The 14,069-nt window shown below is 38.7% G+C and overlaps 1 protein-coding gene across 5 annotated transcripts in view; it reads left to right on the forward strand.

The window, feature by feature from the left end:
* Positions 1-14,069, forward strand: part of MYBPC1 (myosin binding protein C1) — an 85,767-nt gene that overhangs the window by 68,878 nt on the left and 2,820 nt on the right. For 3 of the 5 annotated variants that reach the window (XM_023591922.3, XM_023591923.3, XM_004469190.5), the window contains 6 exons: positions 2,407-2,495; positions 5,022-5,217; positions 6,677-6,816; positions 9,923-10,082; positions 10,724-10,860; positions 12,061-12,247. In XM_023591922.3, the coding sequence (XP_023447690.2) occupies positions 2,407-2,495; positions 5,022-5,217; positions 6,677-6,816; positions 9,923-10,082; positions 10,724-10,860; positions 12,061-12,247 (909 nt within the window). Of the gene's footprint in view, positions 1-2,406; positions 2,496-5,021; positions 5,218-6,676; positions 6,817-9,922; positions 10,083-10,723; positions 10,861-12,060; positions 12,248-13,932; positions 14,001-14,069 lie in introns of all 5 variants that reach the window. The other 2 variants (XM_004469196.5, XM_023591921.3) reach the window with 2 other exon arrangements.

The following is a 14,069-nucleotide window of genomic DNA, read 5'->3' on the forward strand; positions in this document are numbered from 1 at the left end:
TTTCAATGTAACAATACAAAAAGTTTACTGATACGATTTCAGATTCCACATTGCAACCAACTTTTCAGAAACTAACATTTATTATGTTTTAGTGTAGAATCAAAGAAGAGTATCCACAGTTATCTAAGATTTTATTAAAATATTCTTCCATTTTCCAACTACCTATCTGTGGAAGTTTGATTTTCTTTATATATTTCAATCAATACAATATATTGCAACACCCTGGATGTAGAAGCAGATATAAGAATCCTTCTGTCCTCTATTTAGTCAGACATAAAAGAGATTTGCCCAAATGTAAAATAATGCCATTCATCTCACTAGTTTTTAAAAATGAAGTCTTTTTTTATTTTTATTATGTATGTATGTATTTATTTATTTATTTATTTCTCTCCCCTTCCCCCGCAATCCCCCCGTTGTCTGCTCTCTGTGTCCATTTGCTGCGTGTTCTTCTTTGTCCACTTCTGTTATTGTCAGCGGCACAGGAATCTGTGTTTCTTTTTGTTGCGTTATCTTGTTGTGTCAGTTCTCTGTGTGTGCAGCACCATTCCTGGGCAGGCTGAACTTTCTTTCGCACTGGGCAGCTCTCCTTACAGGGCACACTCCTTGCATGTGGAGCTCCCCTACACGGGGACACCCCTGCGTGGCAGGGCACTCCTTGTGCGCATCAGCACTGCGCGTGGGCCAGCTCCACACGGGTCAAGGAGGCCCGGGGTTTGAACCGCGGACCTCCCATGTGATTGACGGACGCCCTATCCACTGGGCTAAGTTCGTCCCTCACTATTTTTTGGTTAATTAATATATCATTATTCTATATTAAAACATTATGTTAATATTTTCAAATGACTATATACACAAATACTTAAACAATTTCTAAATGGTAAATATTGATAGATATAGCCCATATACACAAAAGCTTTGGGGGGAGGCTGACAATTTTTCAGAGTGCAAGGGAGTACTGAGACCAAAAAGTTTGAGAACCACAGCTCCATGGGAAAGAACATTGGACCAGGGACCCAGGTGCTGGACTCTATTCTGCCACCGACTCATGGTGTGGTTGCCTCACACCTTCCGGGAATATATTAAGACTTGGATGAGTGGATGGATGGAAGGATGAATAGATAGAGGAATCAAAGAAAAAAGAATGATACGTGCACATTTTCTTAGTAGGCTCTAGAGACAATCTGCATAGATTTAATCCTATTTCCACCATTTATTAACTGTGGGACCATGGGCAAGTCTTCATCTTTCTAAGCCTTAATTTCTTTATTTGTAAATGTTGAAGATAATAATAATATTTTCTATGTCAAGGGGTTGTGTGCATTAAATAAGAGTGGCGAATAGAGCAGTTGGCACATTAAGTACTCAATATTATTAGCTATTATTATTATTATGGTTTAAATAACTGTGGGCCCTTGCTGGGTCTCAGGAACCTCGTATATAAAGATACAGGGAGTTGGAGGGTTTCCAAGGTCAGTTCTGGCTGTAACACTCAATGACAGTAACAGCAACAATAATAAACACCTCATGTGTGGTGAGCACCTCAAGGCAGAGCGCAGGCACTCTCCTCTGATTCCACGTTCTAATCCTGGCTGTGCCACCTTGAGCGAGTTACTTCACATCCTGTGCTTCAATTTCCTCCTCTATAAAGTGGGGGTAAAAGTGGTGCCTCCCCCTCGGGTGGCTGTGAGGTTTAAATTAGGTGTTTCATGTAAGCATTTAGTCCAGTGTCCAGCACAGACTAAGCACCCAAGTAGTGAGACCTGCTTGGTCCCTGTGAGCCTGTGAGCCTTTGACTCACTAACCGTGAGGGGTTTGCAGCAACATGTGATAGTATCTTTTTAATTAATGAGTATTAATAGACAGTGGGCTAGGGCCTCCTGTTATGTCCTTCACCCTAGTCACCTAAAAAGGTTCAACTGAATCCCCTGAATAGCAAGTGCTTAAAACATTTTTAAGTGCTAATAGCAGGTGCTTAAAACATTTTTTTCTGGGGAGAAAGAATGAGCAGGTCTATTAGCTAAAGCAGCACCTGCAGATCTTTTATGGAATGTTCATTAGACAATATAATCATTTCTTAGAAACTATGGAAAATATGTATAAGGTCCAAAAAAAAAAATTTAGGGGTTTTCAAAGAAGTTGCTTTAGGCTCACAACAAGAATGAAAACATGAAGTCGTAGTGAAGTCAGAGAGGTCCAAGAGAAAATTTGCTGAGTTAAACTGTTAAAACAACCCTTCTCTGCTTGAAGAAACATTTTGAATCTAAGTTACCATATATAATCTAAGATTCACTGCAGAGACATGACCACTGGGATATCTCCCAGTGAGCATCCTGCATTATGTTTCTATAAGCCTATTTCTAGTAAAGGATACTCATTACAAAATTATGCTATTTTACCCTCACTCAGAGCCTCCAAAAATCCGCATCCCAAGGCACCTGAAGCAAACCTATATCCGGAGAGTTGGAGAAGCCGTCAATCTGGTTATACCTTTCCAGGTAATGTTTCAGGGTCACTCGTTTTCTCTTCCCAGTGCTGGGGTGTTTAAGAAGTAGAGAGAGGCACTCGAGTTCCTCATAAGTCAGGATTTCTTCAAAGGAAGAGTAGGTAAATAATGGAAGAGATTTGTGGGAAGATTAAACAATTTTCTGCTACAGATGTAGAGAAATCTATAAAACTGTTGTAGATTTTCCTTCTGCATGAGATAAATTAGAGGTAGTCTTGCCTGAAGCTCTGGCCTAGGTAGGATGGGACAGGGAGGAAAAGGGAGAAAAATACCTAAAGAAAAAATCTTGAAAATTCTTTCTGTCCAGTTCGTAACACTGATCTTCATTTTCAGTAAAATGCTTCCTCCCATAGTTACCCCTAACCAAAACTAAATTCCAATAAGAGGGATAATTTTGAAATCTTGCAGGAAATTTGAAGTCTTGATGCCACTAACTGAAATATGTGGACATCATTAAATCATTGCTCTAGCAAAGAGCCTGTCATTCACCAGATTACCCAGACTTCCCCACAGTGATCGCTTTTGGCCTCTTACACACACTGTCCACCCGTCTCCTTTTTCATTTGCCTCCTCTTATGCCTCTAGACAATGCTGTCCAATGGAACTTTGTGTGTTGATGAGAATGTTCTCAGTCTGTGCTGTCTACTTTGGCCACCACTAGCCAAATGTGTCCACTGAAATGTGGCCTGTATGATGGAGGAACTGAATTTTAAATTTTCTTTCATTTTAATTGATTTTAGTTGAAATAGCCATATGCAGCTAGTGGCTTTTGCCTCAGACAGCATGGCTTTAGAATGAGAATTTAGGTCCCTGCACATATGTGAACATATACACACATATGCATGCACAGAGTTGCCAATGAAAACCAAGCTAAAGTGAGAAACTCTTCAGGGTCTTCATTGCACTGCCCTCCCAAGAGGCAGGTATCTTCCCATAAACACACGTGTGTGAAGTAAGAACAAAAGCCCAGTAGAATGCGAAACAGAGGAGGAAAGACAGGCTTGGCAAGATTCTTCCCACACCTTCCAACAGCTTCCAATCAAGCCAGGAGAGGCTCCAAGGCAGGCCCTTGGCACCACCCAGCTCTGGATTGCGGCTGCTGAATCAGCCCTCTAGTTTTAACACCATTCCTACCACTAGAGCTAATCCTGGTTCCTGGATCTTGGGGGATCTCTGGATTTAGCTTCTGTAGCTGGGTCGGGAGAGGAAAGCAGCATGAGGACAGGTACCTCATAAGTATTACGTCCCAGGGGCTGCCTAGTCTCTAGGAAGGGTAGTGATGAGATTTGGGCATACTGTTTGTATTGCTGTACAGTATAGTATGTGTATTTGCACACTATAGTCTATTGGAACTCTATAGTTTGTATAGTTACACTCAGAGAAGGTAAGTGGCTTGCCCAGGGTCACACAACAAGTAAATGGAAGAGACCATGTCCCCTGAAATGTAATCCAGTGCTTTGTTCCCCATTCTATTATATAATCAGAGAACTCACTTTTCCCCCCAATGGCTAATAGCAAGTGGTACATCTAAAGAAGTAAGACCTGGAACTGTTTTTATCTACCTTTAACAATATTATTCTTTGCTTCCCATGTGCAAGTCACAGCACCCACAATCTATTTTCAAACTCTGTGGGCAGGGGTTCTTTAAGCTCTGTGGACCACATCACTTCTTGTAACCTATCAGAAAGCCCCAGTAGAGGTACCTAGGAAGGCTGTGCCCAGCTGGCCTGAGCTGATGAATGCTTGGTTCTTGTCTGCAGAGGAGAGCCTAAGTCCTCAGAAATTCTAGGAAGTTCCTTTGTAATATAAACAAACTCATATCCATCAATGAGATTATAACTTTTGAAAGGGCTGCTTTTGAAAAGTTTCAGCAGATAGCACAGAGAATTATAGACACAGCTGAAATGAGAGCCACATGATACAGTGGAACAAGAATCATTAACATTTAGATAATATTAATAAAATTCTCATGTAGTGTGCCAAAAGCTTTCTAAGAACCTTAATTTTTATAGCCACCCTGTGAGTTAGGTACTATCGTTGTTCCCATTTTATAGCTTGGAAGACTGAGGCACAGAGAGTTTAAGTAACCTGCCCAAAGTCACACAACTCATCACTGGTAGAGGATCCAAACACAGATTCTGTGGGCCCAGAATCCATGCTCTTCAACATCATGCTTGCACTGTGCAGGCTCGGGGCTGGAGAGACACGGGTACAAGACCTGGTTCCAGCCTTTGCTTAGCAGTAAGCCGTCGGGCAAGTCATTTAACTCTGCAGCTCAAAATGAGGATAATGATACTTATCTCAATGTGAGGATAAAGGGTGAGGAGAAACGTCATGCTCCTGACATCACACCTTGCCCACAGAATGACCGTTTCTGCTGTAGTCACCCACCGCCAGACTGTGTCCTGCAGCACTGCTGAGAAAGTGTTAAGCCACTGTTGCCTTTGTGATGTTGAACAGAACGTCACGAGACAATCTGATTCTCACCCCTTCTGTTTTTCCTGTCTTTCTTTTTTAGGGGAAACCAAGACCAGAACTAACCTGGAAGAAGAACGGTGCCGAAATTGATAAGAATCAAATAAACATTCGTAACTCTGAGACTGATACAATCATATTTATCAGAAAAGCAGAGAGGAGCCACTCTGGGAAATATGATCTCATAGTCAAAGTGGACAAGTTTGTGGAAAGCGCATCGATAGATATCCAGATCGTTGGTAGGTTTGGAGGGAGCAACAAGAACGTCTGTCAGAGCAGTCTAGGGACTAATTGTCCTCGTCACTAAGGTAGAAGAAGGGATTTCTGTTAGGTTGCCTCTACATCAAATTCTGAATTTTTAAAAATAGACAAGGCCGTAAGATTTGTTAGTATTTCAAAATAATTTTTCACTGAATAAAAAGATTAATCATGGAAGGTTTAGGGCATTCATAAAAGAAAATTAATGTATGTGCTTTTTAGTGAAAACCGTCTGGACTATGTTACAATCCAACTTCTCTCTTACTCTTGGTTTCTCAATTCCCCAGTGATAAAACCATTTCCTGTGTTTAATTCTTGCATAAAAAACTTGGTAAATTCTAAATATAGTTTAACATGCTTCTTACTGCCACTAAAATTTGCTAATAATGACGTTCTAATGAAGAGTAAGGACTTTTTATTGCATGTAAGGAAGACATAGTTAAACAAAGCTAAATAGTTAAGCACTGAATTGTTGATTCCAAGGGCTATACTTACCTGTCCAAATAACAAATAAGGTTAGTTTTGTATATCCAGAGTTAGAGAAATAGAGAATGGATCCCTTACAGGTGGACCCCTCTCACTTGAACTGCTTTACAATTTTTGCAATGTCAAGAAACTAATTTAGGAAGTGATCTAGGAGAAGCCTTGTTTCCAAACATTTTTACTATTTTCTTTTAGCCAATTTGCAGAAATTTGATGTTCTGTAATTAAAAGGGCAACTTCCTGTGGCAAGCCTCCCCTTGGACAAAAGTTTATGTCCTTTATTTTTTATTATTTATTTCTACCCGCCCCCCCCCCCCCCCCCAGTTGTCTGCTCTCTGTGTCCATTTGCTGTGTGTTCCTCTTTGACTGCTTCTATCCTTATCAGCAGCACTGGGAATCTGTGTTTCTTTTTGTTGCATCATCTTGTTGTGTCAGCTCTCCATGTGTGTGGCACCATTCCTGGGCAGGCTGCACTTTCTTTCGTGCTGGGTGGCTCTCCTTACGGGGTGCACTCCTTGCACATGGGGCTCCCCTATGTGGGGACACCACTGCGTGGCACGGCACTCCTTGCGCGCATCAGCACTGCACGTGGGCCAGCTCCACACAGGTCAAGGAAGCCTGGGGTTTGAACCACGGGCCTCCCATGTGGTAGGGGATGCTCTATGCATTGGGCCAAGTCCGCTTCCCTGTGTCCTTTAAGCATTTTTCCCCACTGGCTAGACGTCTTTGTTTTTGTTGAGTTGAGAGGAATGTTGAGGCTGCTCTGACATGGCACCATTCTAATGGAAGGTGCAGGGTTTCAGAGGCCCCTGTGGGAGAGGTCTGGTAGAGCACTGCCACCGTACGACAGGGAAGACATTTAAAACTATCCCCCAGGTCACAAGCCATAGGTCAGAAGGGAAAGTGGCCTCACAGTGGTGCCATGACTTTGTCCTCCCGATGATTTTATCCTCGTAGACCGTCCAGGCCCACCCCAAGTTGTGAAGATTGAGGACGTCTGGGGGGAGAATGTTGCTCTAACGTGGACACCACCAAAGGATGATGGGAACGCTGCCATTACAGGGTACACAATCCAGAAGGCTGACAAGAAGAGCATGGTACGGTTTGGCTTTCTCTGCTTCAGCAGCAGCAAAGAGTTTGCTTTCAAATCAGGAAAATACCATATTCTTGGAGGTAAAGAGGGAGGTGTGAAGTCCTCTCTGGCAATGAACCACAGGGGCCTTGGAGAAGGTGTGTGGCATAGCAGAAAGGGTGGGGCCTTTGGAGCTCCAGAGAGGTGGATTTAAATCCTGGCATGGCCATTCACGACCACGTGGGACCACGTGTCCACGAATGGTCACGGAACCTCTTTGATCCCCCATTTTCCTCATCTGTAAAATGGGGGCACTACTACCTTGCCTGGTTATTATAAGACCAAACAATATAAACAGCTGGCACAATGCCTAATGAGATTCAACAGTTTCATTTGTTCAACAAATGTTTACTCTGGATTCTGACTCAGGTTTACACTCATATAAACCTGACCGAGGTTTACATTCCTTGTGAAATGTTGGATAGTGTGAATTTATATCTTTTTAAAAAGAGGCACAGTTAGAAAAGAAATATTCTAAAGGGAATAAAATGTGCATAGGTTCTGAGGAAGTAAAGTGCTTGGGTGCTCAAGAAACAACCCAGATGGAATACAAATTATTATCCCTGTTTTATGGATAAAGAAACTGAAGCTCAGAATGGATAAATGACTTGCTGGAGGTCACCAGCATTTAAATGGCAAAGTCTGGGTCTTTCTAAATCAGAATCTGTCCACTACATTCTACTTTTGCTCTAACTGTAAGTGAATGAATGAAAAAATGAACATTGGACACACAGCAACCAAGAACCATTTTTTATCCTCAGAGGGAGAGTTAGACATCATCCTTCATGCTATTGACAGGAAGGCTTTAAGCATTTTTACTAGTAGACTTCAGTAAGATCTTAGTTCATGAAGTTATGTAGGGAGAAGGTTGTATAAGGCAGTCTAAATAGCCGTAAGACTCATCACCAAAGGATTTCAAGCCTTTTCCCTAAGCTATTTCTAGCACATCTTTCCCCCGCTGGGTTGGTATTACATGGCGAAATCAGAGTTGGCATTTAAAGCGGCATCTTTCATCTAAACCTGGACAGCTTGAGGGCTGGGCAGATGGAAGACTCTGCAAGGGAAGGGCCTGAATAGCTTGGACTTCCTTAGCAATGAGGGCTCCTCCTTGGCCTTGGGCGAGATACCTGCAGTGAGTCCAGGCTTACCCTTCAGCTAGCACCCCCTCCTCCCGCCGCCGCCCATTCATCTGCCCCATGATACCAGCCTGACATTTGTCTTCTTGGAAATTCAGTCAAGTCCCAAGGAGCCAGGGATTTCCTGCTGTTCCATGGGACTGAGATCTTCCTAAGAAAGGTGACATTCCCAACCCCTATATGCCAGTGTGTCTGTTGCATTTCGACAGAGGAAGACCACCTAGAGACCAGAAGATGTTTGCTCTGCCCAGGGCACTTCCTAGGCGATTACTCCATTACCTCATTGTGGCTACAGATGCTGTTCTTCACGTGTATTTCTGTAGTCATTCATACCTCTCCTAGACACTGTTTTCATTATATGTGTTTAAACATTCATTAATTCATTCACTTCCTAGGTATTCTATCCAGTAACTAAAAAAAAAAAAAAAGACTGCTCCTCCTCACGGTCTAGGCGAGAAGTCGTAAAATCAAATGATAATACAATAAATTTGGAATAAAGGTTTGCATAAGATGTTTTAGGAATAGAGGAGGGTGTAACTAAATTTGCCTGGTGTCTTAAAAATACTCAAATTCATAGGTAACAATGGTCCCTAAAAGTTCCATTATTAACTGTCTTTTTTTGTCGGCAAATATATTTTCTCAGTTCGTGGTATGTTTAAAATTGTGGTACAATGTGGCTTTCTGCTGATTGAAGGATAAACTTTGAAACCACTGTCATTCTTGGTATGATGAGGTGAAAATAGAAAAAAAGTTACTGTAGCTTTAAGTTGTCATTCATTCATTCAGGTATTCAATAAATATTTATTTGAGCCAGGTACTGTGGCAGACATTGGGGAAGGGATGAGAACAAAAAGTCAGTCTCTAACATCATGAAATATACATTACAGTAGAGGAGATACGGAGTAAATAAGTAAAATAGTAAATATATAATATAGCTTAAGGTAGAAAGTGCTATGAAGGAAATTTAACCAGGTTAAAGTGATAGAGTATGACCAAAATGGTAGGAGGAAGTTTAGGGAGGAGGGCCCTACAAGGAGGTGATGTCTGAGCAAACATCTGAAAGAACCTAATTTAATAATATTGGGCAAATTTTTCTATAGTGATTTAGCATCATCTCTTCCACGTAATAGATAAGTTGGTAGTAAATTTTAGAATTATACTTCATTATACAAAAGATACAGATGATTGATAGATGAATGGATGGTTAGAAAGATGGTAGATAATAGTGTAGTTATGAAGAAAATATAAAAGTTATAGGTTACATCTAGGGTATTAATTTAATATTTAAGTAAAGATTAAATGATATAGACAAATGTAAATAAAGTATAAAGTATTAAACAAAGTAAATATACACTGTTATTCTCAAAATGTGAATTCATTTGGTGCTATTTTCTTTAAACTAATGTCTATTTCCTAATGCTGCTAGGACAAATACCACGCAATAGGTTAGCCTAAACAACCAGAATCTTTTGGCTAACAATTTTAGAGGCCAGAAGTCCCAACTCAAGGCATTGGAAAGATCATGCTTCCTCCTCCAAAGTCTGTAGGTTTCTGGTGGTGACAGTCCTCACATGGACATGTCCTTTACCTCCTTTGTGTGGTTTTCTCTGACTTCCCAGTTTCTTCTCTTTATGAAGCCTCTAGTCAGATGGATTAAGGTCCATTCTGATTCCATTGTTAACACCAAAAGAGAATCTTAGGAGATCCTAGTCATAAATGAGTCCACACCTTCACTGATAAATATATCTTCAAAGGGTCCTACTTACATATGGGTTTTCACTCACAGAAATGTGGATTAAGAACATGTCTCTTGTTGGGGTACATAATTCAAAGTCAATACTGATTAGACATCCCTGTTATGTTTTTCTATTCAACAGTTGCAAAGTTTGTGTATTTTTGGGTGACTGTCCTCAAATTATTGTTTTTTTCTTTCAGGAATGGTTTACCGTTATTGAGCATTATCACCGAACCAATGCCACCATTACCGAATTGGTCATAGGAAATGAATATTATTTCCGGGTCTTTGCTGAAAACATGTGTGGCCTCAGTGAGGATGCAACAATGACTAAAGAGAGTGCCCTAATTGCCAAGGATGGTGAGTTGGTGGTGGACTGGTTTTCAGTGACTAGATGGGGAAGACTGAAAGAAGTAGAGATGTGGCAAAAAGGGAACAAGAAACTAATTTTTTTAAAAACATGCATTTTTAAATTACAGCAAAAAAGTCAAGTAAAATTACAATTTTCAAGTAAAGTCATATAATTATTGCATTTTTAAAATATAGCTTTGATTCATTCCATCTTTTGGTCAGTTGGTCTGTAACTGGTTAAAATTACAGGGAAGATAGGACAATAGGCATGTATTAATATTTCTTGAGCATGTGCTACTTTTATTCCATTTTGCAATGGAAGGAGAAGCTGAAGTCCATCTTTCTTTCATTTCCTCATAAATTATTCTCCTTCTTAAAGCTCATCCTTGTTTCTTTCACATCAGTAGACATTTCTGATCAAAATATTCAAACAGACACCAAATTTTTCTCAAGATTTGTTCCCTTTTCAAAGGGCCACTCTGGCTTGCGTGATGGGCTATGTATGAGTACACTTCTGAATGTATGCGTGTAGTGTATGCTCATGTTTTTATAGGTTTTCTAAGCTCAGGGAAGTTTTAATCATGAGTAAAATATGCCAAAAATAATATATTCTCAGATCGATTTGTAAATTTTTAATGCGTGTTTTTAAGGTAAAATCTACAAAAACCCCGTGTATGATGACTTCGATTTCACTGAGGCACCCATGTTTACTCAGCCTTTGGTAAACACCTATGCTATAGCTGGTTACAATGCCACCTTGAACTGCAGTGTCCGAGGAAACCCTAAGGTACTGTGCTCTTCTATCACATGAGTTAAATTTGTCTCAACCTCAAACTCATTCTTTTATATTTGCCATGTTATAATTGTAAGTAATAATATCAACTGACCTTCCAAGTGCGTCTTTGAGATGGAGGAGGGAGATGGGGGGTGTTAGTATTGGTCGTTAATTAAGTACACTATTCACAATGCTTATATATCTTTACTAACTAAGGGATACCATCCAAGGAAATCAAACGACCTATTTTCAAAAGAACTGAGAGGTAAGGAGATGGAGGTAATATCGTGTCATCTGAAAAATAGATGGTAATGTTGATTCATCAAATTTTTTGTAGTAGATTAAAGCAAAATGACTAGTAGACTATAATGCAAGGTGGAATATAAAATGTGCTGTGATGAGGGCACAGAGTGCTAGGAAGGGAGAATTACATCTAATTGAAGAGTTTTAGAAAGGTTTATTTATTTATTTATTTTAAAAGAAACTTTAGATTACATAAATGTTACATTAAAAAAATACAGAGCATTTTCATATGCCCCGTCCCCTCCCCCTGCCACACTTTCCCACATCTAGGATCTGAGCAAAAATTAGAATAATAGAATAGGTGAAAGAGGGAATATAGGGTGGGGACATTTGCAGAAAGAAGGAGAAGACTATGAAAAAGGTGCGAAGGATCAATGGAATGAAATGTAGTTTAGAGAATCTCCAAGGAGAATGGAGTCATCTTCCTGGGCAATTGGATCATTACTAATCGTGCATTGTCTGGTTGGAGGAGATTATCTGAAAAATGCCCAGCAATATATGCTATCTAGAATGAATTAACCTCATGGACCTGTAGATCAGATTTAAATGTAACTGAATTTGTTTGGGAAGATTGCCGTTGAGCCGTCCTCTGTAGAAATCTGGTTAATTTGTCCAGGACCGCTCATTTGCGTTTTTGCCAAGCACTGAGTAGAATTTCACTGGAAAGAAACAGTGCTCAAGTAGATGTGGAGTTTATGTATGAGTGATATACTTCAATAAATTTTTTAAAAAGATTTAAAAAAAAACGAATTTTAAAAAAAGCTAAAAAAAAAAAAGTAGATGTGGATTCTTCTTAGATGTGCTTTCTTTCTATGCAAGGCTTTGAAATTCTGTCACTGATTTTGATGGACTATTAATATGCTAAATACAAGTACAGTTTTACCTAACTTTCTTCCATCTTAATTTCAGCCGAAAATAACCTGGATGAAAAACAAAGTTGCTATTGTGGATGACCCAAGATACAGGATGTTTAGCAACCAGGGCGTCTGTACTCTGGAGATTCGCAAGCCTAGCCCCTATGATGGAGGCACCTACTGCTGCAAAGCAGTCAATGACCTTGGGACGGTGGAGATCGAATGCAAACTGGAGGTGAAAGGTATGATATCCAAGACCTCATTTATAGGAGGCTAAAGTTAAAAGAAAATCACTTAATTATTGTTTTTCCTGCAAAATCCAATTGCCTGCCAAAGTTATCAGGGTGGGGCTGAGAGGATGGGAGAGAAAAGAACTTGACATTCTCCATTCATTCTGATTTATTTGTTTAAGGCTATTTGATTATTTAAGTAGACTTCTTTTTATCCCTTGCAATTCTTCTTAACAAAAGGAATATTAATTTCAATGGAATGCTAAGATGTTTGCAGCATGATGAGAATACATAAAGTCAAGGGGCTATTACTTTGGTGAAGTAGTACATCTGTAAATAAAAGCCTAGTGCTTCTAATCATCTAATGAAACTGCAATTAAGGAATTCATGCTGATTTTTGCTCAGTTTACTATTTTGTGAAATGTCCAATATATAGGGGAGGTAAAATTTAGTATTTGATATAATGTATATAGAATATAGCATGTACATCTTTTAAGCAGCTGCTTTTTAAATTTCACTAGGGAATTTCTATTTATAGGTATGCATTTCATTTATACTGGTTGTCAGAATTGTTGCAACTAATTTAAACCAAGAAAACACATAAGGATTTATGTGATAGAAATGTCTTACTATAACCTGCAAGCTTAATCAACTTTTTCATATTACTTAGTTATAATTTTTATACTGAATGTCTTCTTGTCAGTTAAAACCTACTTTAGAAGAACACCATGAAAATTCCTGCAACTGCCAGTCACCATTATAATAGATGATGTGATCCTAATGTGTTTTCTTTTGTTCCTATTGTAATATATTGTCATTCTGTATAACCAAGGTCTTTATTTTTCCTACCTCTCTACATGAGAAAATTATCATCTAAAAATCAGAAAGACTACTAGGCTTTACTCATACAAAACTACAATGTAAATATCTATTTTAAATGCTTAGGGTATATATATATTTTTTTAAGTTTTTAGTCATAAATCTAGTACAAATATAGTAGAGAACTTCTTGAAAAAAATAATTTCCTTTTATAACTTTTTAAAAAACAATATATATTTTTTATAGTTTCTCTGTCAGGTATACAGTATATTAGATTCATTATTGAGTGACAGGAAAAATATTTTTCATTTTCCTCTCAAGTATAAAGCATTTAATATTCTTAGAAAATTTCAAATCTTACTACTGCGATAGTCCTTACAAATATGTTATTTTTTCAGCTGCCTTATTAGCTTTAAATGCAGATTAAGATGACAGTTGCAAATACATATAGTCTCTAAATTCTTAGCCTTATTAGTTCTAAGGTATTACTGATGTTTCAACATATCCAAAAAAATTATCAACAATACCACTTACACATGCTTTGAAAATAATTGAATGTTGCTAATGATATAAAATATTTTCATAAGTGGTTCAACATTTGGGACTTTACAATGTTATGAATACAGATGGCATATTCTTTATAATTTGTAATTGAATTAAATGATATGAATAATGTATTCTATATGTAAATTCATAATAAGGTATCAACTGATATATTGGTAAAAGCTTTTGGTCCTAAAAATAAAGCTGAGATTGTTTATCATCAGATTGTTATCTGATAATAGGTGACTTGAATCAAGTAAAGCTGTGAAAAAAAAAAAGGTAAGAATGTCAAATGAGAATAAATAAATACTGGTACAAATATTCTAATTCTGCAGTGATATATCAAGGAGTAAATACCCCTGGACAACCAGTCTTCCTGGAGGGGCAGCAACAGGTTTAAAAAGTTCATATCCCACTGGATATTTCTACTTTCCGTTCCATTCCTCTTACATGAAAACGCACTTTGCATGTA

This window comes from Dasypus novemcinctus, chromosome 12, assembly GCF_030445035.2.
Source record: "Dasypus novemcinctus isolate mDasNov1 chromosome 12, mDasNov1.1.hap2, whole genome shotgun sequence".
Taxonomy (NCBI): domain Eukaryota; kingdom Metazoa; phylum Chordata; class Mammalia; order Cingulata; family Dasypodidae; genus Dasypus; species Dasypus novemcinctus.